Below are 26,319 nucleotides of genomic sequence, written 5' to 3'. Positions count from 1 at the left end.
GAATGCAGAGAGAACCCACGGAAGCACATGGAGAACATGCAATTCTAAACAGAAAGACCCCAGCTGGCCGACAGATTTCAAGCAAAAGCCATAGCTTGTGTTAGCAGAACCCCCCCCCCCCCCCACCCACAGCTAAGCTACAGTTAGTCACATCATTTGAGGATCTTCCACACTTTTAATCTGTTTCAAGTCACAGCTGAAGGATGGTAACGCAAAGATGGACCATAGATAACTGCATTAATGCAGACTGTCAGACAGCTTTAATGAAGTGCTGTGAGATGGTAGAAAGAGGGCCGAGTCCACAACAACAGGAGGTGGAGTCAAGCAGCAGACTGTCACATAGGTTACTGGGACTTGAGTCCCATGTGAAACAAATAGCAATGAGAAAGTAGGTTTGAATGATTCAGAGTTTCACATAATCCTTATTTACCTTAAATGGGACTTGATGCTGTTTGTCAGGTCATTCACTCACTGACACGAGCTGTTTTTGCTCTTCCCTTTTTGAAGCCACACAACTTTTAAGTCAGGCTAATCAGAGTCAACTCTCTATCTGAGATCACCAAGAATATCCTCTCCCATCATACATCATACAGAGCAGAGTAGAAAAAAACTCTCCTGAAACCTGAACTTTCTTTTTCATGCTGACCTCAGTACTTGAAATGTTTAACATGGTTAGCATGCACATCCACCTCTATGACTTTATATATGACAAAAAATACGAAAAAGCATAATATGACTACTTTAATGACAACATTATCCATGCCTTACCACTTTTTGGTACAAAGCTTTTTGTCATAAAATTGGGCCCTGAAGGCATCATTTTTTTAAGTGCAGCCCTAATGTGCATGTTATGGGTGCACAATGGCAGCGGCCCCCAACCTTTTTTGCGCCATGGACCGGTTTATGTCCGACAATATTTTCACGGACCGGCCTTACGGTGTTGCGGATAAATACAACAAAATAAAACCAGTACCGGTACCAAAAAAAAAGGAAGATTTATTCATAACACACGAGAAAAGACCCAGGGAAACTGAGTTAATGATAAAAACGATAAAAAAAAATAACGATAAAAAACGATAAAACCCCTGAAAACCATGAATTTCACACCTGAGCCTCAACTCTCGGTCCGTGGCCCGGGGGTTAGGGACCGCTGCACTATTCCCTCTAAAATAGCAAAAACTGTTATGAAAAACATTTTTTAATTGCCAAAAAAAATGGTTTCCCAACCATTTTGCAGCATAAGTAAGTAGTGCTGAATTTCCCAAGTTTATATTTTGATGTAAACTCAGGAAATTAATCATGTTTTTGCTCTTTTGACTTATTTTTTATAAAGTTTCTAGAGTTTTGTACATATAAAATTTGGCTAATTTGGTTGACAGTTTCTAAAAAAAACTCCTTATCAAGCCTTTTAAAAACATCAGTTTCTTGTATTTTTGTTTTGTGATAGTTGAGATTATCTGATCTCTGTGATGGTGACCTTGGCGCACGTTTAAAAAAGAAAACTCTGAACAGGTTTACAGCACATATTAGTATGATAGGGATGCAAAATCTTTTCATGGATACGCTCACGTTTTGTTGTTTGTTTGAAACACTGATTTGAACCACCAGATGACAAAAATCTGAATACAATCCCATGATCTTCTCATATTCACCCTGCTGTCATTAAAGCCAAGCAGTTCTCCTACCGAGCACTGCACCGTCACATTAACATACCAACGCATGCAGGCCGATCCGTGGTGGACTGTAAAAGAGAAATCAGTTCATGTGACAGGCCTGCTCTCACAGCTAAAGTTCCCTTCACAGAACACATTTCAATTACTGTAATTACCCTCCACTCCACTGCTGATGTCCCCACAGATCACGCCTCAATGTGTGTGTGATGACGTCTGGCTCGCTGCCAGACCTTAGCATGACCAACAGCACACATGCGGGGAAGGAAACGCCCCACTGAGCTGCCTCAAAACAGGTTTGAAAGTATACATATATCATGAGCAGTACAAAGCTTGTGTGCTTGCAGCTGCTTTATAAACCCAATATTTTAATCAACATTACAACATATTTTACTTTAAATAGATTTGATGAAAGTTTGCTTACATCATGCATCAAACTGGAATCAAGAACAACATACAGAGGCATGATGTGGCCAAAACGGTGCTAAGAATCTTTTCACATGGAGACAAAAATGGTCCCAAAGATCAAGATTTTATGAAAATGTCAAAGGTTAACTACACAGTGATGTCATAAAGCTTTGCAAAAACACATTTCAATACATTCTTCAAAGCTATAACTCAAAAACAGAAGGGGACATTGTTACCATGTTTCCTGTGTGATCACATAAAAAAACAGAGATATATGAACCAAACTGTGCTGCTCCTCAGGTTTCCTTAATCCTTGTTGCTTAACTCATCTTAATGTTCTTCTCAAAGTTTCTACACACATCTAGAAGCTTGAATGATGAATAGATTTACTGACTTGTGTTGATCAGAGTGTTAGATACTGTCAGGGTGGAAAATCTATCAGAAGACTTCTAATGCAACCAGGAATGTCCACAATACCTGATTTAAATATGTTCGCTGGCACCTCTGGACTGTTTTCAGTGAGTATACTATTTATAGATCTCTCTGTAGAGATCCCTGATATCTTCTTTCACTCGTGCTGAATCTCCTCCAGATAAAAACTAATCTTTCATCTTGATTTTCATTTTTTTGGGAAGTGGATGGTGTCACAGGTGATCCAGGTGGTCCAAAGATTACTGAGAGTTCATTTACAATGAGCAACAAGGACACAGAGTAAAGTTCAGATCGTTTCCTCTGAATGGTCTCCATTAGGAAGGTGCTTAAGACGTTAGAGTGGAACTTCTTGTTGACTGCAAGCTCCTGGAAGATCAGTTTAAGAACTAAAGAGCATTATCCTGGTCTCCTCACCTGAGGTTCTGCTCTGAAGCTTGGAAATTGTGAGCTCTAAAAATCTAAAAAAGCAATCTGAAAATAGCTGCTGTGCTGAAAACTGTCAGAGATGATCTTAATGGGAGTTTAGCATAATCTAAATGGCTGTTTCACAGAACTTTTTGATCATCTACAAAGCAATGGGCAATAAGCCTATCATACTCACATGTCACAAAACGAGGAACCTGCTATTTACACAGCGTAATAGTACTAGATGTCTAAAACTCCACGCTATACACAGCATCCCTCTGAAATTAGTGTTAAGACCCCTGTTCTTTATAATTGATCTACTTCCTCTTTGAAATATTCATCATTCTGGAATACAGTTATATTTTTTTATACTTTATGTGTCTACAAAACCCAACACCTTAAGGCATTCACCATCTGTATGATGATCACTGACAGTCAAACTAAACAATAAATAAAGTGACATCATCCTCAACGGTTACTTTTTACATAGATGGCTGTCCAGTCCACACCTGCCCCCATTTCAAAAGTCTTGGTGTGGTCTTGGATAATACTCTTCTTCACTGCCAACATCACTAATGCCTCATGTTTAGCTTACTTTAGTCCAACAAGACTCCGCCCCTTTCTTTCTCATACCCAAACATCATAGAACTCAAGTAAAAATATCCAATCCCTATATATAGAAAAAAATGTTTATTAAGATAGTTATATTGCTCTCTTTGCAATGAAAGAGCCTGCAAACAATTCTTTTGTACTTTTTGTGTAATGGCAGTAAAGATTCTGATTCTGAAGTTCTCACGTAAGATTGCTGTAGTGCCATTTTGGTCTTCTTAAAAAAGATTCAAATTTGACAGAACCTCTCCTCATCCAGCATCACTGGCTCCCCATTCTCCAGCACATCCAATACAAGAGTCTGCTCGTCCCTCTCAAAGCCCTCCATGACTCCATGACAGAGACAACAGGCTAAGGGCCACATAAGTACCTCCTGCTAAACGCAAGTCAAATTGAGTTGAATAAAATCATTGTAATTATTATGTAAACTACAGAAAAACTAAATACTTTCAACACAAATTACCTTTTACTTAGAAGCTCAAATCCACAAATTTATCTCATACGGAATTCATGTATTGAACCAGTTTCTTCTTTAGTACCCAGAGGTATTTTTTTCTCTTTTGATTGCATATGGATCAGCTTTCTCTCTGTCTTGCATCACTGCATGAAACATTTTCACTTTGGTTATGTGCTGCACAAAAAGCCCACAAACTGTCAACACTGACCCTTTTACCGCTCAATGTTTGAAGATAAAAAGAAGGCGCGTATTGGAAATTTCAGCCCTCACAACTGATGAATAAATGTGTAAAACTGATCTGAGAGGGTGTGGCCGTCTTTTCAAATGTCCCGGTGACAGCGGACCACTGTGGCTCGTCCCGCATACGCTAATCTCATTTTAATGTGAGGACGCACTTCCTCACCTCTGTGTTTTACAAGCTGAGCTTCCTCTATATTCTCCCTTAATAAGATATAAAGTTAGAGGGCTAACATTCACTCGGTCACCCAGGACAAAAATGATTGGCTATTAATTTATTGGCCCGTGTCTAAGCACTGTATGTTTTATGTATTAGGCAACGGATTCCTTATTTGTTGCCTTGGATACTGCAAAAAGTACAGGATGCTCAAGGTCAGTGTGACCAACTAGGAAGCTGCTGAAGCAAACACTCAGGCTGGATACTAACTACCACCACCTATTAACATATTTTATACCCGTTTGATAGCCCATCCCTCCCCTATCTATCTCTACACACACATACACAGACACTATCAAAACTCATACTAGAGACTCACTGCACTGCTCTGCAAGCTGGTGTGATTGCTACCCCCTGCCTGTGCCCTACAAGCCCCTGTGTGTCCTCCCCCAGACCCATTGATTTTATTGGGCGACACCAAAGCCAGTTTAGGCCAGCGTCCAGTCTGCCGCAAGGCCTTAGGGTGACATAGGCCATGAGAAGCCTGTCCTTCTGTCATCAATGTCAGCGAATACTTCCAGATCAACGCATGCAAGCAGAAGACTCAAGGCTGGATCTGGACAAACAAAAAAATCTGTGATTAAAGTCTCCTCCTAAATGGAAAACATTTTGCATGTGATATTCATTGACTTCACATGCTGAAACTACTCGACTGTGGGCCACTGTAAATAAATAGTGGGCGCTCACAGCTGTGCCCTCATTCTACAGTGTACACTTATCAGACTAATACATTCACACAGAAAAAAACAAACAAACTTGAATTGAATGTGGGATTGATCTTTGAAGAAACAATACAAGAAAAAAAAACAGAAATACAAATGGTATTATTGTTCTTATGTAAACCTACAATAACTGATTTTTGTAAAATGGTATAAACACAACACTGATTCATAAACTCCTTTTTAAAATGTGATATGTCTTCTAAGTTAACTGCTGTCATATTTGTAACAACCTCATAAACAAATAAACTCAGTCTGACTCTATGGCTCATTTGTACTATAAAGACATTGATTTTTGTCACTTTTAATTATTGACATTCTAAAATATGTAAATTAACATGATTTGTGAATAAAGCAAAATCAATGTCTAATCTAGAGCTAAGAACATGCCAGTATTAACATTTGCATTTAGTCTGCTTTAAAATGATTTTACAATGCTTAATGTTTTGCATGTTTTCAATGATTTATAGGTTGGATATGTAACTAGTTAACTAAGTAAGCTAATACTGAAATTCAAAGGTATGCATGCAAATAATCTTCCAACCACCTTAAATTTATATTATAAGTAAATAAGTACAATTAAAGACATTTTAAAATTATTAAATGCTTATTGCTTTCTTAAAAAAGTCCTACTTTTACCTGAAATTTGGTCAACTTGTAGATAAGAAGTATCAGGAACAAAAGACCTCAACATCATTGAAGCAGTGTGGTATCATCTCAGCAGAGAACTCACTAAAAGGCAGCCAACAGCCAAGTTTTTTTAATGCTCTTCAAGAAGTCTGGAGAACTTTTTTTGAAGACTGCTTAAAAAAATTACAAGACAGCTTGCCTGAGCGGGATCAGACTGTGTCCTTCAAGCATGTTGTATGAACTCTGCTTTTTGCTTATATGTTATATTTGATTCCATAAATCGCTTCACCTATTGTGGGATGGCTCAAGACTTTTGCACAGCACTGTATATTTATCTGTTCAAATTTTAAACATCACTTGGTTTTGTGATGATTAAATTGAGGTGAGTAAAACATTCTCAAAACTGCTACTGCAGAAAATAACAAAGGTTTGGATCATATAATCAACAGTTTGACTAATTCAAAAGTTGAAGAGAGCTTGAGACACCGGCAACCATAGTCAATTGTCTTCCAGAGGCCAGAGCAGGCGACATTGAAGGAAATTTAAAACTGCTGGCTAAGGGTAAACGTAAATTCAGTAAAATCATAATTCACGTCGGCAGTAATGACACCCGGTTACGCCAATCGGAGGTCACTAAAATCAATATTGAATCGGTGTGTAACTTTGCCAAAACAATGTCAGACTCTTTTCTCTGGTTCCCTCCCCAATCAGACCAGGAGTGACATGTTTAGCCGCATGTTCTCCTTAAATTGCTGGCTGTCTGAGTGGTGTCCCAGAAACGATGTGGTCTTCATAGATAATTGGCAAACCTTCTGGAGGAAACCTGGTCTTGTTAGGAGAGACGGCATCCATCCCACTTTGGATGGAGCAGCTCTCATTTCTAGAAATATGGACAAATTTATTAAACCCCCCAAAATATGACTATCCAGAGTTGGGACCAGGAAGCAGAGTTGCAGTCTTACACGCCTCTCTGCAGCTTCTCTCCTCCTGCTACCCCCCCCCCCCCCCCCAAAAAAAAACCCCCATTTCCATTGAGACTGTGTCAGCTCCCAAAAACACAAAAAATAAATTAAAAACCAGCAACAAACAACTTAAACATAAACAGTTACAAAGAAAGAACAATACAGTATCCACATCTGAACCAAAGAGTAAAACAGTGAAATGTGGATTATTAAATATTAGGTCTCTCTCCTCCAAGTCTCTGTTAGTACATGACTTAATAAATGATCAACAAATTGATTTACTCTGCCTTACAGAAACCTGGTTGCAGCAGGATGATTATGTTAGTTTAAATGAATCAACACCCCCGAGTCATTCTAACTATCAGAAATCTCGAAGCACAGGCCGAGGGGGCGGTGTGGCAGCAATTTTTCACACCAGCCTATTAATTAATGAAAGACCAAGACAGACTTTTAGTTCAGTGAAAGCCTGATGCCCAGCTGTGAAACTCAGAAATCAGTCTTACTTGTTATCATCTATCGTCCACCTGGGCCTTACACAGAGTTTCTGTCTGATTTCTCAGACTTTATATCTAATTTAGTTCTGAGCTCAGATAAAATAATTATTGTGGGTGATTTTAACATCCATGTAGATGCTAAAAGTGACAGCCTCAACATGGCATTTAATCTGTTATTAGACTCAATTGGCTTCTCTCAAAATGTAAAAGAACCCACCCACCACTTTAATCACACTCTAGATCTTGTTTTAACATATGGCATAGAAACTGAACATTTAACAGTGTTTCCTGAAAACCCTCTCCTGTCTGATCATTTCCTGATAACATTTACTTTTACAATAATTGATTACACAGCGGTGAAGAGTAGACTTTATCAAAGTAGATGTCTTTCTGAAAGTGCTGTAACTAAGTTTAAGAATATAATCCACCCACTGTTATCATCTTCAATGCCCTGTACCAACACAGAGCAGAGCAGCTATCTGAACGCTACTCCAACAGAGGTCGATCATCTTGTTAATAATTTCACCTCCTCACTACGTACGACTCTGGATACTGTAGCTCCTGTGAAAACTAAGGCCTCAAATCAGAAGTACCTGACTCCGTGGTATAATTCTCAAACACGTAGCCTAAAGCAGATGACTCGTAATCTGGAGAGGAAATGGCGTGTCACAAATCTAGAGGATCATCATTTAGCCTGGAGAAATAGTTTGCTGCTTTATAAGAAAGCCCTCCGCAAAGCCAGATCTTACTATTCGTCACTGATTGAAGAAAAGAACAACCCCAGGTTTCTCTTCAGCACTGTAGCCAGGCTGACAAAAAGTCAGAGCTCTTTTGAGCCAACAATCCCTTTAACGTTAACTAGTAATGACTTCATGAACTTCTTCACAAATAAAATTTTTATCATTAGAGAAAAAATTACCAGAAATCATCCCACAGATGTAATATTATCTACAGCTACTCTTAGTACCATTGATGTTAAGTTAGACTCTTTTTCTCTAATTGATCTTTCTGAGTTAACTTCAATAATTACTTCCTCCAAACCATCAACGTGTCTTTTAGACCCCATTCCTACAAAACTGCTCAAAGAAGTCCTGCCATTAATTAATTCTTCGATCTTAAATATGATCAACCTATCTCTAATGATCGGCTATGTACCACAGGCCTTCAAGCTGGCTGTAGTTAAACCTTTACTCAAAAAGCATCTCTAGACCCAGCAGTCTTAGCTAATTATAGGCCAATCTCCAACCTCCCTTTCATATCAAAAATCCTTGAAAGAGTAGTCGTCAAACAGCTAACAGATCATCTGCAGAGGAATGGTTTATTTGAAGAGTTCCAGTCAGGTTTCCGAGCTCATCACAGCACAGAAACAGCTTTAGTGAAGGTTACAAATGATCTTCTTATGGCTTCTGACAGTGGACTCATCTCTGTGCTTGTCCTGCTATACCTTAGTGCAGCGTTCGATACTGTTGACCATAATATCCTATTAGAGCGACTAGAACATGCTGTAGGTATTACAGGTACTGCACTGCAGTGGTTTGTATTGTCTCTATCTAATAGACTCCAGTTTGTGCATGTAAATGGAGAGTCCTCTTCACACACTGAGGTCAATTATGGTGTTCCGCAGAGTTTAGTGCTAGGACCAATTCTGTTTACATTATACATACTTCCCTTAGGCAGCATCATTAGAAGACATAGCATAAATGTTCACTGCTATGCAGATGACACCCAGCTCTATCTATCTATGAAGCCAGCTAACACACACCAATTAGTTAAACTGCAGGAATGTCTTAAAGACATAAAGACCTGGATGGCCGCTAACTTTCTGCTTCTTGATTCAGATAAAACTGAGGTTATTGTACTCGGCCCTGAACATCTTAGAAATATGGTATCTAAGCAGATTCTTACTCTGGATGGCATTACCTTGGCCTCCAGTAACGCCATGAGGAACGTTGGAGTCATTTTTGACCAGGACATGTCCTTCAGCGCACATATTAAACAAATATGTAAGACTGCGTTCTTCCATTTGCGCAATATCTCTAAAGTTAGAAATATCCTGTCTCAGAGTGACGCTGAATGCATTTATTACTTCCAGGCTGGACGACTGTAATTCATTATTATCAGGAAGTCCTAAAACCTCGCTGAAAAGCCTTCAGCTAATCCAAAATGCTGCAGTAAGAATCCTGACAGGGACTAGAAAGAGAGAGCAGATTTCTCCTGTTTTGGCTTCCCTTCATTGGCTTCCTGTTAAATCCAGAATTGAATTCAAAATCCTGCTCCTCACATACAAGGTCTTAAATAATCAGGCCCCATCTTATCTTAATGACCTTGTAGAACCATATCACCCTATTAGAGCACTTCGCTCTCGCTCTGCAGGCCTACTTGTTGTTCCTAGAGTATTTAAAAGTAGAATGGGAGGCAGAGCCTTCAGTTTTCAGGCCCCTCTTCTGTGGAACCAGCTTCCAGTTTGGATTCGGGAGACAGACACTATCTCTACTTTCAAGATTAGGCTTCAAACTTTCCTTTTTGCTAAAGCATATAGTTAGGGCTGGACCAGGTGACCCTGAATCCTCCCTTAGTTATGCTGCAATAGACGTAGGCTGCCGGGGGATTCCCATGATGCATTGAGTTTTTTCTTTCCAGTCACCTTTCTCACTCACTATGTATTAATAGACCTCTCTGCATTGAATCATATCTGTTATTAACCTCTGTCTCTCTTCCACAGCATGTCTTTTATCCTGTCTTCCTTCTCTCACCCCAACCAATCACAACAGATGGCCGCCCCTCCCTGAGCCTGGTTCTGCCGGAGGTTTCTTCCTATTAAAAGGGAGTTTTTCCTTCCCACTGTCGCCAAAGTGCTGCTCATAGGGGGTCATATGATTGTTAGGTTTTTCTCTGTATCTATGAAGCGCCTTGAGGCGACTTTTGTTGTGATTTGGCGCTATATAAATAAAATTGAATTGAATTGAATTGAATAGAATAAATACTGCTAAAAATAATATCAAGAGACTAAAATGCCTGCCTGTGACTAACAGTTAATTTCCTGCTCCAGCGTGGATCCACGGGCATCCACATCTCCTCCCCGCACATGATTTTTCCCTCTCATTGCTACACGTTGTTTGGTTTTAGTATTAGCAGATTGCATAACTAGGCGTTTTCTTCCTCTGTTTCTTCTCTCTCAGCTGCTTAGCACCCAGTAGAGCAGCCGATGATGGGAGCTCCAACACGGCATGATCTAAAAACCCAGTGGCGCTTTAGTGTGCCTCAGCTGGCTTATATAACCCCGTGTGGATGCGCAAACTGCCTTGCTATTGGGAGGGCTGGACTCACGGAGCAGACACACATGCGCACACAAACACGCACAGAGAGAAGCTACTGACATGTGGCATGCTCGTATGTATTTGTACATGCGTGGATGTCGGCATGAGGACAGCAGATCTGTGCATGTGCGGTGGAGCGGGGGTGTATGTTGAGCACAGTAAAGTCAGATTTGTCTGTTTTATGCTCGGCAGCCACATCACCGAATTTCTCACTCCCTCCTCCTCACTATGCTGTCTGATGACATCACCAATGTGTCCCCTTGATTTTGGACGCCGTGCTCGCCGGTGATGTCACTTCCGTCGGGCCTTCACCTGAAGTGACATCATTCCTGTTGCATAACTATCCCCTCTCTCCCTCAGCTGTGAGAGCAAAGGCAGCTTTTCTCCATCTTTGGCCACCCAGAGGCACCGTGAAACTCCTCATTATGGAAATGCCAGGTGTGTCCGTGAAAGGGAAAAGCGCCGATGTATAAAAGCATCACTGGGGTTTAACATGAAAGACACGCATACTGCATCCCACATGACCTTATCTTGCATACGGGATAAAAAAAAAAAAACATGCAATGCTGCAAATCATCGTGACTGAGATGACATGAGGCACTGTGCAACTCCTGACATGTAAAACTATGAGTGTGAGGTGTGAGGGTGAAGAGATGCAGAGAGAGTGAGAGAGACAACGACCGAGAGAGGCCTGACCTATATAAGAAGGAGGCTGAAATATTTATGGATGTGAGTGTCCTAATTGGCAAGCTACTGGGAGCAATGCGGCCTTCTCCTCCAGTCACAGCCTGGGAAGAGGTTAACGTGCACAGAGCATCAGTGGTCTGAGGGCCAGACCGCTGCTTCTACCCCATGACTGTCATCCTCAGCCTGAGAGATGCCTTGTTATGAGTGTGATCTGCTTTTGCCAGGGCTATGGCATTGTTAGAATCATTACCAGAACTGTTATCGTAACCGTGGTGCATACGGGCGGGAACAACCGCTCAGAGCGCTGAGTCAAACGCAGCCTAATTGGCCGGGGTTAATATCCAGCACTGGCACACACCGTTAGGCTGTCTGTCAGGCCTCGATTACAATCCCTGCAGACGAAGACGAGAGGATGGACACTTTCTGACTTACAGTTTCAAATCACTGCAGGCTGCAGGGGGAATGAGGTCAACCAGGGCTCGGGACATTGGCATTTTTATGAAGTATGACAGAGCGTTAAAGCTGGCACCTATGTTTAATTATGATGAGTGTTAATGAAACGTAAAAATTCTAGATGTCAGTACTTACAGAAAAATATAGTTATATGACCAAGTCATCTACACATCTATTTGTAGCAAACTTTAGAGAGTAGAGTACAAATATTTTTTAACTCGGATGAAGCTCACACCCGCCTTCTGTATCAAGCTATTAGGCCTCATTTATTAGCAGTGCATATACGCAAATCTGCATGTAAATCAGTGATTTATCAATATTTCTGTACCTGAATTTATTTGCACGTTGCACAAAATGCGTTAGAAGTTCAAACCATATGTACGAAAAGATGACAAAGGCCTGGCTTTCTTTGGAAGTTTAAAAACAAATCTTGAATACTATAAAAATGAATACTTCTACTCCTTCTACTACTAATATTACTATTCAGAATGTTTATTTTTATTGCCATTTGTTCTTTATTTAGAGTTTTCCACAACACTATGAGACACAAAAACATCAGGATTGCAATGAAATTAAAAAACAAAAATGTAAAGATTTGTAAAGAAAACAAAAAAGTAAGAGGGAAGGTCCTACACCTTTCCTTTTACTTTAACCTTTATATTTAAACATAATTCATTCTTACTTACTTAAAATTATGTTGCCTTTAGTTAAAAAATGACAAATCGTTTCTGGATATTATGACTTAAAGTCTCATTTTCGGTCAAATGATCACATGCTTTTTGCCCTCAATCTGTCTTATGCTTTTTCTAGTAGTCTGTTAGTGTTTTCTCATATCAACATTGGTGCCAAAATTATGATTTTTTTCTTGAATTGCCGTGAGTGTCTCAGAGGTAATGATATTCAGAACCAAGGGGATGCAGTGGGGCACTTTTGCACACAGAGTGCACACGGAGAAGTTTGAGTAGTGCGAATATTTCCTGCTGTGCAATGAAGAACTGTACCTCCGTATCTACAGTTCATGAGTGACAGCTGCACCACACACTTCAGCAGAACAGAAACATGTACAGTCACTATCAGCTATCAGCAGGCCTGGAGCAGTCACAAAGTTACAAGTGTCCATATAAACTTTTCAGTGTGGATATGAGGACTCCAGCCAATGCGTTTCCAAAATCAGTATTACACTCCAAAAAAGTTTCTCTATGAAAGCTGTGTTAACAGATTGCATTACAAGAAAGAAGGCAGCTCATAAAAATTTCTTCTCTGTCCTTCCAAAAAAACAAACCAAATTAAATCCACTCAAAGAAAAAAGGATTTAAAGCTTAGGTGTGCTCATAAAAGTATTAACAATTAGTTACTGATCTAAATCTCTAAATTGAATTTCTTATCTTTTAAGCAAATACAAAGATTAATGGGACTATTGACCTAGTGATAGTAACAGCACCTGTTGTGATTTTTAGGATTAGCAGGCAAATGAGTCCGACAAGCATCTCTGTCTTGCTTGCACAAAGAAAAAGAGAGCAGAAATCAATGGGCTGTGTTTACAGGGTACACAGCCGACTGTAACACTGCACGTTATGTTACACACAGCCAAGCAGTAAAAACAGACGAGCTGCTTGGCAGGGCTCAGCCTGGCCAGCCTCACGCTAAAGGCAGGAAGAGACGGTGCTGACACACGGGCCAAGAGCAGCGACTGGCACCGTGCTCCAGTCTGAGCAAAAAGTGGAAAGAATTTCAAAAAGAAATTATAGAAGGAGAAGCAAAATTCCTGAAGTGATTTTTTTTCTCGTGTGGTCACTTTAAAGACAAACAGAAAAAAGTCACAATGTTTCTGTGTGTGAAAGTAAAGACTGAATATATACTTACGTAAGAAGTACTCAGATGGGTCTGCTTCATAATCTGTTTCCTCGGGAAAGTGGTCTATCTGTTTACACATGCCTTTGAAGTTTCCTGTTGAGTGAAAACAGAAAGAGGGTTCAGGAGAGCTCTAAACGAAACACTGCAAAAATCTACAACTGGAGTCAGTTTGATATCAGACAGACACGTCGACCTTTTACACTCCATATCATCAACAGACTATGTATCCTCAGTTCTATTGAGGAGGGAATTTGACTTTCCTCAACCAGTTACTACTGGTGTACCAGACTGAATCTAACACGTGGGCCATGCCAACATTACTTGTTTTGTTGTATAAGTGAAGTAGATAAAGGTAAAAACCGTTTTGCATGTTCATGTTTTTGTTCTTCAGCTTTTCTCAGTCTGACTTTTTAAAATATCATTTTCACAGCTCCACAACTTGGAGGACAGGTTCAAAGGTCCTTTTGGTCTTTACTGTAAGTTAACTGAATATTTTAGGTTTCAAACATGTACCTCAAGGTGCTTTATACTGTAAGGTAAAGATCCTACAGTAATAAAGAGAAAACCCAACAATCAGACAACCCCCAGTGAACAAGCACTTGGCGACAGTGGGAAGGAAAAACTCCCTTTTAACAGGAAGGAAGCCTCCGGCTGATCCAGGCTTGGGAAGGGGCTGAGGGAAGCGACACAGGACAAAAGTCCCACTGTGGAAAAGAGCCAGAGTTTAATATTAACTATTAATTAAACACAAACTGTTTATGATCATGCACAACACTTTTGTTCTTTTAATGGTCAACACAGACAGTGTCATAACAGCTCATATGAGTGGACTGATCTCTTTAGAAAGCACACCTGAGCATCAGGCCTCTCTGGCAGCAGTTGGCAGCTTGTAAACAAGAGCTGTGCAGCTGGTGCGACCTGGAGCTGCTCCAACTGCCGTGCAGAGAGAACCTCATCTCTTTTTGGCTGACACCTCGCCGTTCAGGTATGCTGTCCATCCAGGAAACAGCATCCCTCTCCTCTCCCCTCCCTCCAGCTCTTCCCTGCCTGTCTGCTCCGTGCAGAGATCTGGCATTGATGAGGTCACTCAGGGTGACGTGGCGGGGGAGGCACCCATAAGGCATCCATTATGGTCACCTGCTGCTGCAGCGAGGAGGCAGATGCCTGGCCGTTTGATTGGACCAGATTAGTGTTTCATTAACTTCTTCATCTCCTTTCCCTCCAGTGTCCCTCTAATTAGGGGAACAGGTGTTGGTTACCATGGTGCTGAGGAGGTCTTGGCAGCGAGGCATGATGGGCACAGCGGGATGCAGTTATTGCTCTGTGAATGGCCCACATACAGCGGTGGGAAGGGGACCCCTGGTGATGACCACTCAGATATTAAAGAGAGCGTCACCTGACAAAACAAGCCATCAAAGCACCCTCGATCGACTCTCTCATCATGACCTGTGGGTTAGCGCCAGCTGTTGTCTGGTACGAGTATTGAATGGAGAAATGTTCATCTGATTGCCTCATTGTCACTTGTAAAGTTTGCCTACAGATGTAGCAAAAATACTACCATAATTCAGTAAAAATAAAAACGGGCTTATTTTGTAATGAATGAACATTCGCAGGTACTAACAAAGCCATTAAACTACTGGAAAACACGAGAAATAGATGAGCTGATGCAATTTAAAAAGCACAGGTCAGACCTGAATGGTAAAAAACATGTGATATATGTGAGAATCACCAGTTCACACAGATGTTTTCTTTAAGGAAGTCTGGGTACCAGTGTTCAAAATAAAGCTCAATAAGAACTGCTTTTAAATTGTGTCGTATTTAGTCACTCTGCCACGTTTCTTTCATTTCAGCCAAACCTGAAACTATTTTGCACTTTTCCCCCTAAAGAATTTTTATATATAAGCTTTTATATATCAGGTTTTCTCTAAAGGATTATAAAATCATTTAATTTAAATATCTATAAATATAATTTTTATAAATATCTATGGAAAATTTGCAGTCAGCCATTTGGCACGCGCCATATTCCCCTTCAGATTCCCCTTCAGAGTTCTGAAAGAGGTCTGATTACTAAGAAAAGAAGAGGCTATAAAAAGTTGCTAAAGAATGAGGTGAACTCCTTAAAACATTGATGTAGTCCTAATATTTAGTCCTTCTTTGACTAAGAAGTTACAATAAAAATACAACTGTAGTGAGGTGAAGAGAGGCTTTGTAACTGAAACTGAAACTCATTTGATCTTTGTGACACGGTTCCCTGTTAATCAGAAGATCACTAACTGGTCATAAAGGGATTTACATAGTCAATAACAATGCTCAGGCACTAAGGTGGTCAAAGTGTGTTAACAAAATATCCCGTACACCATTACATCACCACCCCCACCAGCAGCATCCTGACCCACTGATGCACGGAAGGATGACTTTATGCTTTTTACGCCAAATTCAAAGTACAAATTGAGAGTCGTCAGTCCATTCCTGTTCTCAGCTCTAAACTTTTATTTTTCTATTCTAGGATCTGCAGGATTTCTGAATATGGTCACCTATGTGGATCATTTAGACAGAAGTACAGAAGCTCCACCCACCTGGTGTTTATCAGAATAAAGTCAGCTTAATGGAAGAGGAGCTAAAGTTCACATATCACACGCTGGATGAACTGAGGAGCTGCACTTCTCATACAAAACTACTCTAATAAATTCAGACATTCAAAAGGTGTGAAACAGTGTACCACTCATTTATCGCTTCTAATCCATTAATAAACAACGAAATAAAAAGGATTTTCATCAACAGGCTCTGTGGCAAAGAGGGGGGAAGACAAAAAGAGAGAAAAGCAGGCAGAAAGACAATTAATGGGAAGGAGGAGGAGAGATAAATATAGGAAGGGCAGGTAACAGAGAGGTTTTGAAGGACAGCGAGGGAAGATGGAGCAGGAGGTGGAATACATCAAGTCTGAGTGTCAGTGTAATTGCTGAGCCATGAATAGGGCCTCCAGAGTTTACCGGTCCTCCACAGTTTTGCACTTGATGCTCTGATATATGATGTGAAGCTCCTCTTTGGATGGCGGACCAAATTTCCAGTCAGCTGCTGGGTGATTTCTTTTCACTAAAGATAACTGAAGCTGAAGGAAAATAATCCACCAAAGCTTCTGTAGCTTCTGTAGCATGCTAGTTTCAGTAGTGAGTTGGTGACTACTGCAGGTGTAACCTCACCACCTTCTGCAACTACTACCCCCAGTCAGTACCTCTTCAACATACCTGCTTAAAGAAGCTTTAAATAAGTTGCATTTCTGGGGGAAGAGAGGCAAGGGGGGACACACTTGTGCCTCCTCTCAGAGCATATTTCACTGAAAGATGACTTGTGTTTACATACGACTACATTACACACTCCCAGTGGAGCTGTCTGAGCAAACTAGCAGCAGCAGCAGCAACCCACAGAGCACCATGTGTGTGTCTTAACAGCGTTATCAAGTGGGTGTAAGATTTGGTTTGCAGCTGGCTGGCCTATCCACAGTAGTGTGATTTGTAATACCAGCTGTGGAGAGTGGCCTATTGGGGGAACCACTTCAATTAGCGTGCTGAAAGATTTATGTGACACTTAACCGCTCCAAACGGTCCTTTTCTTGTAAGACATGTAAACTCAGCAGGCTGGTAAATGTTTTATAATGGCATTTTCATTTCAGAGGCCTCCCCACGTGAGTGTGAATGCAGGGGCACAACGCGGAGCGATCCGTTTGGCCATTAGGAGCTTTGGCAGGGGGACTACTGGTGAATGGGAAGGTATTACTGAAGACTCAGGTGTTCAGTGGGTCAAAACACTTATCACTTTGAAGAGAAACACCTGTGTGCACTGAGCAGCTCTTGTACTTTCAGCGCAGTATGCCGAGTAACCAAAGAGCTCTGTGTTTAAAATCACAAGGCGGCTGGAAAATCATATTTTTCCACCATGAGCCAGGATGAAGGTACAAACATTTTTTTTAAAGATCCTAAATTCTTTAACAATGCAATGAAGTTAATGGTGTTTCCTGCAGAATTCAAGTTGGTGTTATTTTAAAAATTACAAAATAGAGTATTCTTAATTGAAACGTCACACATATTGCTTGCACAGTTCTTCTACACAGAGTGAAAAAAGTACAGTAAATTGCAGGTGATCTTGAAATAACTTCAGAAATACCTTGGCAATATTTTTCAGACAAAGCTTGTGTTTAGATTAATTGGTGCACAAACTGCAGTGTGTTGAGTACAATTTAACACATCCTGAACATAGTCAGTGCACCGCACTGCAAGCAGCTTTAAGGGGCATCCTCTCGAGAAGAGACCGCAGTGATTTAGTATTCAAAAACCAAAAAATGTCGGGGAAATTCAGTCACTTGTAGCAACAACAGGTAAAAAAAAAAGTGAAGTGAAGTGGGTGGTACTGAGTTAAACTTTTAACAATTTTCAACTCAGCAACTGAAGCAACTACCAACAGGAGCAGGAGGTGGTCAACACTAAACAGAATCTCTGAATGTTCAACCATCAGCTAAGATGTTCAGCGTTACAACAAAACTGGTGAAATCGATGTTTACTTTGCAAATATGCTCATGTCTAGCAGGTACGATGCTTCACCCTAAACTGAACTCCAACATGCTCTCCTTTCCAACTTTGCACTTTCACTGTGCCTTTATGTTGATGTAGATTCTCAATCCTACAGTTCATGGTTGGTTGAAGTGCTCAAGTCAAAGCAACTGGACTTCATTTGGTTCTTGAAGATATTTCACCTGTCGTCTGAGAATCCCAGTATTTACCCTGGAGTGGGTTGTCAGCTATTAACTATCAAGACCCAAAAGAAGCCAAGGACTTTAGAAAATTTCAGTATGGCTCAAGTCTAAACTTCATAAAGTCAGTGAAGTAAGTGGAAAAAAATAGCAATAGCGTGTTACTTAATAATATTGATATAATTATGATATTTATAATAATATTTTTCATTGAATAAGATGAAAAAGATTTATTCCCCAATCAAAAAAAGCTTCCTTCTATAGAAGCCTATGTGTGAGGGGCAGGGCATGCTGCAGGCCTCTTATATGCTGGAGCACCACGAATCAAACACACACTAGCAGACGAAACCACAAGAATGCACGGTTACACTTCACCAGTTGAATCTAACTTGTTTGCCAAGTTTTTAGCATGTATCTTGAATATCATGTGCATACCAGTGTGTATGAAATTTATTGTGCTTTATTTAGCTTTTTAGAGTATAAAGATCTAGCTATTAGCTTTGTAAAGTACAGCAGAAAGTATGTAGTATGTAATGATACCCTTTTTTAAAACAAACAATTAACAAGTCATCCATGAATTGCTGTACTGAATTAAATGACGAGGCGTTTAGTATTTTTTCATCCTGGACCAAAATGACTCTACTTATGGTTCAACAAGTACTACTGATTTTAGCCATATTAGCAGCTCAAAGTCAGGCCTCAAGCCAAAATGGGAACTGATCTTTCGCTGTAAAACACGCTGGAGGTTTAATGTGTGTTGTCCGGTGGATGTCAGTGTGTTTAACAAGGAGTAAAATTAGAGGAATTTTAATATAAAAACCAATTTCTCTGCAGAGAAGCATTATAACATGAAGGATGAACAGATAAAATGAAAAACAAAATCCTCAAAGGACTTCAGATAACTTAACAGAATAGATGAAAAATGAAACTTTCTGACACTTCTGAATATTGAAATAACCACAGCCTGCTCAGCCGGACTGAAAAGCAGCAAGTGACCATGATTTATTGAGCTGCCGCCATAAAACGATAGAGCAGGTTTATCTGTGATCTCTTGCTGGGAGTGAGCCATCACCAGTCCCTCCACGGACCCTTAGCTGTGGTTGAGGAAAGTCTTTGAGTGTTGTCCAGAGAGGGTGTTATCCTGACTAAGTCAATCAGCCCAGACACCACTGACCGCCGTTCCCTCCTATACTGGAAATGAGCTATGGGCTAACCCCATGTCCTCTGTGTCCCCTCCCATCCCCTGCAGCCATAAAGCACCTCATTACCACAGAGCCTGGAGTGGCAGAAACACTCAGGAGTGAAGTACAGTGTGTGTGTGTGTGTGGCAATGAGAGGGGGTGGGAAGGTGAACGTACAGATTTACAGTTGCCCACAGCAGCAAGGCTCAGGGTCTAGTCCTGAGGGGCCGGAGCTTATCCAGCCGGCATCAGGCTCATTTTCACGGCCCTTACACAGCACATACACATAACACCGAGGAGGAGCTCTTGTTGGTCTGGTGATGTTGCCATGTTGCTCTTTATTCAAGCTTTCCCCAGGGTGATGTTCACATTTAGGTGCAGGATATTGGACCAGCTCCAGCTGAGGCAGAGCTCAACCCAGTGTGGATCTGTTCCAAAGTTTAGGTGTTGACTGGTTAAAAAAGGTCCGTGACGAAGCTGAGAAAGTTTTTCTAATGCCACTGATAGCACAAGCATGGGCCCTGGCCCCTGGTTATTACAGGAACAGGAAACACTAACTCCTATTTTCTCTCTTGCCATCATTCTCGCAGGCAGATTTCTGGCCTGCTGCTGAGAAATTTCTTCAAGTTTTAAGGCAGCTTTGAGTCATTTCTTCCTCCTCGACTGTGAGTTAATCTCCATTTTGCTGCATATAGTATGATCGAAGTCACTGCACAAAGCCTGACAGAACACACACGGAGGGATTTTAGCTTACTTTCCTTCTTTTTCTGAGTGATTAAACCAACATATCACACAACAGTATCATCAGCAGTAGGTGAGATCCTCAAATGCAGATGAAATAACAGTAACAGGGAACATGACCACGTATGATTCATCTATCTGGTTTTATATCCAGCGCAGAAGAGCATCAATATTCCTGCTTGAGCTTTCCAGTTATTTGACACATGAAGATCAGTTTACTTGTGTGTCTTTGGAGAAGTTTCATCTGAGAGAGCGACTCAAGGGGGATCACTTATCATTGGTCTAAATAAAGAGGGTTGAGTTGGACTTTCATACCTCAGTGAGAAGTGGGGAAGAAATGAGTGAAACCTGCTTTAAAATTTGCAGAAATTCCTCATCATTGGTTTACTAAGTTGAATCAAACGAATTTGTGCTAACAATTATCTTCATTGAGTAGCTGATTAATTTATCTGATATAAAAGAACAAAAAGCTCAGTTACACTTTCTACACACCCAAGATGACTCCTATCCCTCTTTTTAGCTGTTTACACAAATAGGGATGTTTATGGGATGGAGTCTACGCTGCTTACAATGGGTGAGGGACAGGGGACACACTGGACAGGTGATCAGTTAGGTCTATTACAGAGATGCAGACATCCATTTGCAATCATATCGGCCAATTTAGAGTAACACGTTAACCTAACGAGTCCCCCAACACTATTTTGCTAGAGTAGTTCTTTAAATACAAATTCATCTCATCTATCAAGCTGACTGAAAAGCCTCCCTATCGCTGTGTTATTTAAAGAGCATGATTTCCTAAAGTACTGCCTAACTTCAAACTAAGCTCTGTTTAAAATAAAGTGTTTCTAATAACAAAGAAGCATAGATGATATATGAAAGATCAGTTGTGTGGTCAAGTGAATCTTATGCAGAAGTGCCTACAACCTGCGGAAACTGCTCTGGCTGCAAAAAGCTGTTTATGATCCAATCTGTGGAAAAATGGCCTTGCTCTCTTTTGATCTATATGATGAGATTATGGTCTTAATAAGTTGTTGCAAGTATGCTTCAATACACCATGATGCTAGTTTTTAAAATCTGGTTCCTATAAAGAGTGAAACAGGGGATAAAGCAAGTTGTGATTTATAGTCTGTTTTAACTTGAGATTGACAAGTTCTAGTGTAAAAACGTGCAGTCAGTTTCAACCTTCACTCATTATTTATATCTGTTTTTCAAATTAAAAGTGGCCAAAATGCTGGAGATAGGGCGTTACTAACTGTTGATGGAATTGGACCTCTGCTTGCTGCCATAATGCACTGAAAACTATAACACTGCACACTGAAAAAAGTGCAATAAGCCAGATGCTGAATTTGCATATAAGGAACTCCCTATCTTGTAATTGTTATATATTGTTTAAGGAACCAAGGCTTATCAGTTTATCAGACTGAATTATGTTGAAATGAAACGGAGTAGTCATGTTTTATCTCCAGAAGCTCCGCCCCCCCAGAGCGGACTTTGCAGGAAAAAATGGCTGCTCCGTCCACCATGTTTTGTCTTGCTTTGGAAACTTAACAGCAGTCTAGAGTTCTTCACTTCGAAGGAAAATAAAATTTAAAGCTAAAATAATGTATATATGGACCTTTACTGAGGTAACTTTTTTTTTTACTGGTATGTGGGCTGGTTATTGAGCAACATGAAAAGCAAACATAAGGCTCCAGTTAGCTAATGTTGATCAATATCTAATGATGTGATGATCAAATTAGTAATAATCAAATGTAACGTGGGTTAAGATTAAACCTAAATAAACAGACCGTCACAAACTTTCATCGGTGTCTGCAGTAAGTGGTGGTACCAGCAGTATCTTAACAATTACACAGAACTGGACAAATCTTTCCTGGATGGCAGAGGAGAGAGACGTCCGGGTCACGCCTGCCCACACATGAAACCCTCTAACAGTGATCAAGCACGATAACTGCTGCCACATTGCTGCAAACTGAGACAAAGGTCTGATGAGACACAAACACGTAGGAGGTGCATGATGGGAAGGGGAGGGTGGGGGGTTGGGGGGCTGCAGGGGGGGTCAGGAGGACTTGACTGAGTAGGAGGTGCAGTTTAAAGAGAAAGAGTTAGAGACAGAGAGATTCAAGCCCACTTCTGATTTGCCAGTGGGTGGCATTCTCGAAAACTTTCCAGGCAGCCACTGAGTGCGTCAGCATCCAGAAACCCCTCCTTCCCCTCCTCCATATCCTCCTCCTCCCACCTCCATCCTCAGTCCCTACAGCAGCCGTTGCCATGTGGACATCAGAACCATTCGCTGCGGTTGCCATGGATATAGCTATCTGGGATCACATGGTTGGAGCCGGTGAGGTGTCTTTAACCCCTGGACACAAAGCGGCTTCAGTGACACAGCATGCAGTATTAGTCAGCAGCTGTTATAGTACCAGCACGGCAGCCTGTAAGCTAGCGCTGACTCCACACAGAGGCCTGCAAAGGCAGTCAGGTATGCTTGTGTCCTTTCGGGTCAAACGTATAAACTTACTGTTGGATTACACCACGGATGGAAAAAGATATATTGCTTATATGGGTCATTTAACTTCACAAATGAACACAAATGGTCTCCTCTAGTCTGCAGTTACACTATTGCGGCATTCCCATGTGGATGCATGCACAGGTATGAGCAAATAAATCCCCTGTGGATGAAAAGGTAATGGGTTCATGCATGTTACACATTGACATCATCTCCCTCCTAATGAACAGCCATCCTAGCAGCAATGACAAGATCCCTAATCGTCTTATTCATCATCATAATCACACCTTATTCATCCTTATAATCACTATATTCATCTTGGTAATGACCCTGCTAAGGCTGGGAGGCTCATGTGCACCATCGCTCCCAATACGAACACACACACACAATACTGGGTCTTTTTCCATGTCAGCACTGGAGCAGAACTGTTGCTAACACTTAAAGACGCAGTTAAATGACAGTTTATGCAGTTTTGTAACATATTTTAAATATGCAGATAAGGTATCACTGCAGTGAGGATCAGCCATCAAGAGATTTCATTTGATAGCTGCAAAATGGGGCCTGACTTCAGATCTGGATACAGTGAAGGCTTTTTTGCCTCCACCCACACCACCCTCACCTGTGTTGGTGAATCAAGGAGGCAGAGGAAGAGGCTCAAATGGCACTTAAATCACACACATTCAATTTTAGAAGTGCAAAATTGGTATTTTGTAAGCTGGCATCTAAACACAGCTCCAACCAATCACAGTACAAATAATTAATGTAAAATGTTTTTGTTTTTTTACAGAATGCCACTAATATCAATTCCTATATAATCACTAACTCCTCATTCAGTTTGTCTTTCATCGTTCTTTTTATAAACTGTAATTATAGTTTCTGATCTTTGCTTTCCAAATTGTAAGTGAAACTGAGCTGCTAATGCCAACTGATTTTGGGGGGAATGTAATAATTAATTTGTGTAACTAAAAGTTAAAAACATTGCACATGTACACACAAACTCACAAGGCTAAGAGAAAACACACTAAATGAATCTGTGAAATTTACCGATCTTATCTAGTTACATACATAAGGCTCAATTTTTTGTCGTTACCCACAAACTGTACGAAAAAAGCCTTGGTTGTTGTCACAACTATTTGGTTTTTGCACTACATTTCTAAAGGCTTGAACTTGACCACCTGGGTTTTTCTTGGAGCCTGAAGTTCTAAAGGGTCATTTGGATGAGAAGGTGGCATGGTATATTATCAGTAATGCTAGTTAACAAAGTGCATTCACAGGTTGCAAAATCACAGAATCCTGTTGCACTAACAAATACACAAATAGCACTAGAATTTTAATCAAAAAATCAAAGAAGAGCAGACTTCTTGGACAACCTGGTAGTTCGATTAATTTCAGAGCAAACCAATGCTTCAACATGGAGGAGAGGTCCAGTTCAGCTCAGTCACACAAGCCTAGTGACCAGTTGCAACCATCCGGAAACGTGCTCGTCATCTCCGAGCATGAAGTAAGGAGAGCCTTCAAGAGAGTGAACACCAGGAAAGCAGCAGGACCAGACGGCATCCCAGGTCGTATCCTAAGAGACTGCGCATACCAGCTAGCTCCTGTGTTCACTGAGATATTCAACATCTCTTTATCTCAGTCGGTGATCCCCACATGCTTCAAAGAGTCCATCATTGTTCCTGTCCCGAAGAAACCCCACCCTGCTTCTCTCAATGACTATCGCCCTGTAGCCCTCACCTCAGTAGTGATGAAGTGCTTTGAACGCCTGGTCAGAGACTTCATCATTTCTTCACTACCAGACACACTGGACCCACTACAGTTCGCTTACCGTCCAAATCGTTCCACAGACGATGCCATCTCTCATCTCCTCCACACATCACTCACTCACTTGGACACTAGAAGGGGGAATTATGTTAAAATGCTCTTCATAGACTACAGCTCTGCATTTAACACCATAATTCCCTCCACACTCACCACCAAGCTGGAGCATCTGGGACTCAGCTCATCTATGTGTCAGTGGATCTCCAACTTCCTAACTGGCAGACCACAGGCAGTAAGGATGGGCGGACATGTCTCAGCCTCCACCACTCTCAGCACTGGAGCCCCCCAGGGGTGTGTTCTGAGCCCCCTGCTGTACTCTTTGTACACATATGACTGTGTGGCCACTACCAGCTCCACCACCATCATCAAGTTTGCTGACGACACCGTCGTGGTGGGCCTGATCTCTGATAACAACGAGACGGCCTACCTGAAGGAGATTAGGAATCTGGAGAACTGGTGCCAGAGGAACAACCTCCTTCTAAACGTCAGTAAGACAAAGGAGCTGATAGTGGACTTCAGCACTAAGCAGGAGAGGAACTACCAGACCCCCGTCATCAACGAGTGCCCAGTGGAGAGAGTGGACAGCTTCAAATACCTTGGAGTTCACATCACGCAGGACCTGTCATGGTCCTGTCACATCAACACCGTGGTGAAAAAGGCCCGACAGCGTCTCTACCACCTCAGACGCTTGAGAGACTTCCAACTGCCCTCCAAAGTGCTCAGGAACTTTTACTCGTGCACCATAGAGAGCATCCTGGCGGGAAACATCTTAACCTGGTTCGGGAACAGCACCATGCAGGACAGACGAGCTCTACAGAGGGTTGTGCGGTCAGCTGAGCGCACCATCCGCTCCGAGCTCCCTGACCTGCACTCAATCTACAGCAGGCGGTGCTGGACCAAGGCCAGGAAGATGGTGAAGGACCTCAGCCATCCCAACAACAGACTGTTCTCTCTGTTGAGGTCAGGAAAGCGATTCCGCTCCCTGAAGACCAACACAGAGAGACTGAGGAGGAGCTTCTTCCCGCAGGCGATACGGTCTCTCAATCACACCACCACACAGTACTGACCCACACATATGGTTCTTACACACACACTGGACTTTCTGGACTTTGGTTTTGCACAACACTGGTCACTATATTCTTCATTTCCGGTTAATACTTGTACAGCTGCTGTTATTGTGTATATATTTATTTATATTTAGATTTCTTCATACATTCTTATATAGTTCTATATTGTGTATTGTGTATTTTGTTGTACAGTTATTTTATTTTCAACTTTAATTTATATATTTATCTTTATCTTATTCTTCCCAGTTAAATTTACCCTTCATTCTAATTTGTGTTGTACAGTTATTTCATTTTTAACCTTAATTTATATTTTATTCCTTCCTAGTTAAATTTACCCTTTTTAATTTTTCATATTTATTTCCTTTCTTATTCATAGCCTTTTCCTTTTTTGTTTTCTTTAGGTCACGAGCAGTTGTCCAAGCATTTCACTACATATCGTACTGTGTATGACTGTGTACGTGACAAATAAAAAATTTGAATTTGAATTTGAATTCATCTAGCAAAAACAGGTTGTGAGGGAAAAATTACAATTCTGTGATGGGCTGGAAAGGGTTGCTGACGTAGCGGCGAAATCAGCTGATGAAGTTTGACCCAGAGAGAGGTCAGTGACACCCTAGTAACCACCAGTTGCTGGGAAAGTGGTTGCTGGAGTCAGCTAGGTAAAATTAGTTGCAAATGCATATAGTGTTGCACTGAAAACCTCATTTTGATTGA

At 41.1% G+C, this 26,319-nt stretch overlaps 1 protein-coding gene across 1 annotated transcript in view; it reads right to left on the bottom strand.

Annotated features, from left to right (window-relative positions):
• Positions 1 to 26,319, bottom strand: part of cacng2a (calcium channel, voltage-dependent, gamma subunit 2a) — an 84,269-nt gene that overhangs the window by 17,150 nt on the left and 40,800 nt on the right. The window contains exon 2 of the mRNA XM_082529389.1: positions 13,561 to 13,644. Within this exon, the coding sequence (XP_082385515.1) occupies positions 13,561 to 13,644 (84 nt within the window). The remainder of the gene's footprint in view (positions 1 to 13,560; positions 13,645 to 26,319) is intronic.

The sequence above is a fragment of the Aulonocara stuartgranti genome (assembly GCF_965226115.1).
Source record: "Aulonocara stuartgranti genome assembly, chromosome: 4".
NCBI classification, from domain to species: domain Eukaryota; kingdom Metazoa; phylum Chordata; class Actinopteri; order Cichliformes; family Cichlidae; genus Aulonocara; species Aulonocara stuartgranti.
This window is presented reverse-complemented; position numbering and strand designations above follow the sequence as displayed.